This window comes from Otolemur garnettii, unplaced genomic scaffold (genome assembly GCF_000181295.1).
Source record: "Otolemur garnettii isolate 467f Iridium unplaced genomic scaffold, OtoGar3 scaffold00025, whole genome shotgun sequence".
Taxonomy (NCBI): domain Eukaryota; kingdom Metazoa; phylum Chordata; class Mammalia; order Primates; family Galagidae; genus Otolemur; species Otolemur garnettii.
The window spans coordinates 10,457,754-10,463,087 of record NW_003852420.1 but is presented as its reverse complement, the minus strand read 5'-3'; the positions used below and the strand labels follow the sequence as shown (position 1 = coordinate 10,463,087).

Here is a 5,334-nt window from a genome sequence, read left to right as displayed (position 1 = left end):
GCAGGTGGTGCTTGGTCCAGCACGCGCCACCTTTCTTCTGGGCGGGGACTTGGGTTCCAGGGCCCTGCCCCCTTCCGGGCTCTCTGTGGTTGTTGCTGCCAGCGCTCACCTTCCTTTACCCAGGTATGAGCAGTTTCCCCAAGCAAGAGGCCTTTGTCCATGGGGTAGGGGGGAGCCTGAAAGCCACAGGCCTCCAGGTTTTCTTAGCTTTCTGTCCCCCCAGCCTGTGTTCTGTGACATCCACACCTGGGATAGAGGCCCTCTCCCGGGATTTGCCTTTTACACCCCTTCAGCCCTGTGCCAGCTGTGGGAGAGTGGTGGTCCGTGCAGGTGCTGGTCTCCTGCTCTGGGGATGCTGCTTCAGTAGGCCTGGAGGGGAGGACCAGGGAACCTGCAGTTACACACTTAAGGTGGGAGAGAGCTGGAAAGTGAATCTCTTTCAGGTTTGTTTCTTCAAAGTTTTTACTTCGTTTCTTAGTTGTTCATCCTGAAGCCTTGCTCTTTGTGACAGTTCTCTACCTCCTTTTACTGTCTTCTGCCTCGGGACGCCTCTGTTCCTGTCACCCTCCTACAGGGAGGGGGAGGACCCAGGCCCAACAACACAGTAGGGTCCAGGGTGCAGTGTGCCTGGCTGACAGTTCCTAGCGGCTTTTAACAATGGGTGATCCTGGGAGACTCAGCTGCAGAGCTGGAGCCGCCCACCCTTCCCCTGCAGGACTCTGCCCGGGTTCCCTTCTTGCCCTCACCTGCCTGGGGAGCCAGCAGCCTTTGTGGGTCTCCTTGACAACAGGATGGAGAAGTTAATAATAGCCTTGTGTCGGGCCTTCTGTGCATGTGTGCGTGAGTGCAATCCTGGTGGCTTCTGTATGTTCCCGAAGTGCCCCTGTGGGAGCCTCAGTGAAGCCCAGGTGCTTGCATTTGAAGCCATGAGGTTTGGGCACCAGGTCCACATAGCTGGGTAGCAGCATCACCTGGTTTTCTGGTGGGTGTCAATGTTAAAGATGGGAGAGCTGTTCTGAACACCTCGTCTTTGTTTAGTCTAAGCCAGTGGTTCTCAACCTTCCTAACGCTGCAGCCTTTTAATACAGTTCCTGTGGGTCGCGACCTACAGGTTGAAAACTGCTGGTCTAAGTGGAGAGGGGGTGGTTCTGGAGGCATTCCTGTGTTTCATCACAATCTCTGGGGTGGTGGAATAGGACACAGCCTTGAGTGGGAGGTTGGTTATATCTTTTTAAGGGATCCTCGAAGGTCAGAAGGGCCCTTCCTGTGCCCCCTCTATAAGGTGAGGACACCAGAGGACAGAGGCACTTGGGTGACTTCTCCACAGCAATCTGGCCCTGCTGCAGCAGTGGGGAGCAATGCCTTGTTGTCAGAAGCTGTGGCTCTTTTCCTGGACCCTAGTGACAAGGCCATCTTACGTGCCAAGGCCAGCTGTGCTAGTGAAGGCCCTCTTTTTTGTGGTCTTGTCACAGTTGTACATTAATTTAGAAGTAGCTGTCTCCATGGGGGCAGAGTGTAGGTTTCTCTTTACTACACCTAGAACTAAATTTTCTCTCTCCCTACCCCGCATCCTTCCTGCCATTAGTAGGTATTTAGCTGTGTGCCAGCCTTGGGGATATAAATAAGAATGGCTATGGTCCTGTCTTTAGGAAGCTTATGGTCAGCCAGGGAGACAGTTACAAAAAAGTCCCCATTGTGGGCTCAGTGATTAAGGCACCGGCCACATAAACAGAGGTTGGTGGGTTCGAACCCAGCCTGGACCTGCTAAAAACAACAATAACAACTACAACAGAAAAACAGCCCAGCATTGTGGCAGGTGCCTGTAGTCGCAGCTACTTGGAAGGCTGAGGCAAGAGAATCCCTTAAGCCCAAGTGTTTGAAGTTGCTGTGAGCTGTGACGCTACTGTCCTCTGCTGAGGGTGACGTAAAGAAACGCTGTCTCAAAAAAAAAAGAAAGTCCCTGTGTGGCCAGTGGTGAAAGGGAGAAGGTTCAGGTGGTAGGAGAGCAAATGACTGGAGTGCCTAACCTTGCCTGAGGTGAGGGTGAGGGTCAGAGTAGACTGAGGACGAATCCACCACGCACAGTACTTAAGTACAAGTGCATCATGGCTCCTGCAGATCAGTAAAAAGGGAGGCAGAACGCTCAGTAGAAAAACTGGTCAATAATTTGATGAACACTTCATAAGGAAGATCTCTGAGTGGCCAGTGAACATGTGAAACAGTGCTCAGCTCCGCATGTTTCTTAGTCCGCAGGGAAGTCAGACGGCCGGGTTAATGTGGTGCGTCGGGCCAGACGTTTAACTCCCAGAGGCCCTGTCTCTTACTGTGAACAGGGCTCTTCCTTCCCTGTCCCCAGGATGTGCTCAAGCTTACAGGCGTGGGAAGTGCTCTTCAGACTGTACAGATGCTAAGTATTGTCACTCTATGTAATTGTAAGTGATTTGATTTCTCTCCCACCTCTTCTCACAGCAATTTTTCTAAGTTCTAAGAAATAAAAGACTCTGGCAGCGCCTGTGGCTCAAAGGAATGGGGCGCCGGCCCCATATGCCAGAGGTGGTGGGTTCAGGCCCAGCCCCGGCCCCAAACTGCAAAATAAATAAATAAATGAATAAATAATAAAGTTGTAATTGTTATTTAAAAAAAAAGAAAGAAATAAAAGACCCAAGTAGCGGGAGGTTCCTAGTGTTCAAGATAGGTACTGCTCCTTGGTACTTTGGGTAGAGCGCTTGTTGCTGGCATGGCTCTGATGCCTGTCTCGAGCAAGGTAAGTTCCTGGAGGTGTTTTCTTCCTGGCGGGGCCTGGGCAGCAGCTCTTTATGAGTAACAGCAAGGTCTGCTGCTGCCCAGGGCCTGGCGGCAGGGAAGGGACAGAGGCGGCCCCTTCCTGGCTCAGGCATTGACTTGAGTAGGCTGCCTGGTGAGTCTTCCACACCTACTGTGGCACTTACAGATTGCTCTTTTAAGTCCAGAACTGATACTCTGGGCTTTGGGTTATGTCAGCATTAACAGGTCTGTGGGGACAATAGCCCACACAGCTGGCCAGGCTTCCCCCTAAAGGAGCTTGGTTGGTGTCACTGGCTGCCCTGGCAGGCTCAGCAGTAAGCCCTTGGTAAAATCAGTCACAGCTGTCCCTTTGTGTTCTTTGGACACAAAGCAGCCTTTTTCTCTCTGATCTGGATCCACCCTCCCAGGTGAGCAGATCCTGTGTGCTGTGTACCCACACCTCTCCTCCAGCCGAGTGTGGCCAGTTCCCTTGGCATGTGTCAGGACAGGATCAAAATTGCTTTTAGTCCCGTCACCTGACTATCCCAGATCCTCAGGCCACATTTGGACTCTTCCCACAGATCTCCTGTGATAGGCAGACGCTTCTCCATAGTCTCCTCAGCACTTCTGACCTTTTGCTCACTTGTGTTTCTGTTGTGCAGGAGTCAGAGTTAGAAGCTAAGTTAGATGGAGAGACTGCATCGGACAGTGAGAGCCGGACGGAACCTGCGCCCCCGCCAGCCCCTGCAGACGATACCCCGGAGGTCCTCAACAGGGCCCTTTCCAACTTGTCTTCAAGGTAACTGGGCCTAATGGTGCAGGTGCTTGTGGGACCTTGTGTGGTGTCCAAGTGCCGGGCAAGCCCCAGAGCTCTCAGCGAGCCTGTGGTGTTGTGGGGTGAGCCCACTTCTGTTACGTGTTTTGTGTACAGGGCAGGCCTCCTCACTTGCCTCGGCCTCCCTGCCTTTCCCTGCCTGGGCTCCACTGAGTGCAGTCTGCTGCTCAGCAGTGGCTGACAAGGAGGAGAGGGAGGGTGACCCCGACTGGAGGATCTTGTCGTGGAAGGGAGCTGAAGGCTGGGCTGGAAGTACTGTTCCAAGGAGGAAGAAGAGCGGGGATGGGGGCGGGCAAGGTTGGCTGACACAGTGAGTGACAGGAAATTGTCCTTGGGCTTTTGACTGATAGGTAGGCTGCTCTTCACCGAGGAGGAGTCAGGTTTCTAGTTGAAAGTGTAGTTTTCCCTCTCCATGTGCGTCCATTGTAAACAATTCTTTAAGTTCTCTAGAAAGAATTAGGAAACATCTCAGCTCAAGTAAATCTAGGGTTAAAACTTTGGCCCTTGAGAATCTGGTTCTTTCTCTAGAAAGAATTAGGAAACATCTCAGCTCAAGTAAATCTAGGGTTAAAACTTTGGCCCTTGAGAATCTGGTTCTTGTGAGTAGATCAAAAACACAAATTGTTAAGACCCCAGAGCACTGTCCAGGTGTGGCTGTCTGTGCCTCTCAGCTGTTCCTTGAGAGGCTGTACTGGGCAGTGGTTAAGGGCATGAACTCTGTAGCCAGAATCCTAGATTCAGATGCCAGTGTCACCACTGGCCAGCTGTGTGTCCTGTGGCTCCAATCCTTACCCATAAAAGTGAGTTATGTTGAGGCGTTGAAGGTCTTAATATATGTAAAGTCCTTATGCAAGGACCTTGTGCACGTTTGTAGTAGCTGATACTACCATTCTTACTGTTGTTTCCCCATAATGATGAGGGGCAGTACAATGTAGAGTCCTACTGCAGGAAAAATATTCACAGTTTTTCTTCAGATAGAGTCAGACATAGAAAATGTCCAGTATACAGGAGCTGAGGGCGCATTTCCCTTGGGGTTTGGTTTTGATGGGTGTATTTTTCTGGAGGCCTCAGAGCACCTGCTGAGTTTGGTTGTAGGTGAGGCATTGGCACGAGTGGCTTTACTTCTGCCAGCTGTGGCTAGTGCCTTTGTCAAGGTGAATTTGGAAAGGACTGAACTCAGGGCCCTGGAATCTCAGGAAGATCCATTCCACTTGGGTTTGTGCTTTGGTTCTTTCTGGGTTCCTAACAGGTGTTTTCTCTTTCCGCTAATCTCTGACCTAGATGGAAGAACTGGTGGGTGAGAGGCATCCTGACTTTGGCCATGATTGCATTTTTCTTCATCATCATTTACCTGGGACCAATGGTTTTAATGATAATTGTAAGTGTCATCTCTTGCTATTTTAGTTTTGCCTTCAGGTTTTCCTGCAGGACCAGTTGTTTTAAGTGCCAGGTATTGGGTGGGTTGTGGAAATTGATGGGGGTCTGCAGAACACTTATTCTGTGGAATATCTGTGACTTCTCACTTTTCAGCAGCCTACTGGAAGGTCATTGGCATAGGCTAATTGTTTGCAGTTAAAGATGTTTATTTTAAAAATTGACCTTATTGGGCGGCACCTGTGGCTCAGTGGGTAGGGCGCTGGCCATATATATCTAGGGTGGTGGGTTTGAACCTGGCCTCTGCCAAACCGCAAAAACAAGAACAACAATAACAAAAAATAGCCAGGCATTGTGGCAGG

The 5,334-nt window shown here is 50.8% G+C and overlaps 1 protein-coding gene across 1 annotated transcript in view; it reads left to right on the top strand.

Moving 5' to 3' along the window:
- CDS2 (CDP-diacylglycerol synthase 2) overlaps positions 1 to 5,334 on the top strand; it is a 69,004-nt gene that overhangs the window by 45,902 nt on the left and 17,768 nt on the right. Inside the window, exons 2-3 of the mRNA XM_012804173.2 lie at positions 3,426 to 3,562; positions 4,880 to 4,976. Of these exons, the coding sequence (XP_012659627.1) occupies positions 3,426 to 3,562; positions 4,880 to 4,976 (234 nt within the window). The remainder of the gene's footprint in view (positions 1 to 3,425; positions 3,563 to 4,879; positions 4,977 to 5,334) is intronic.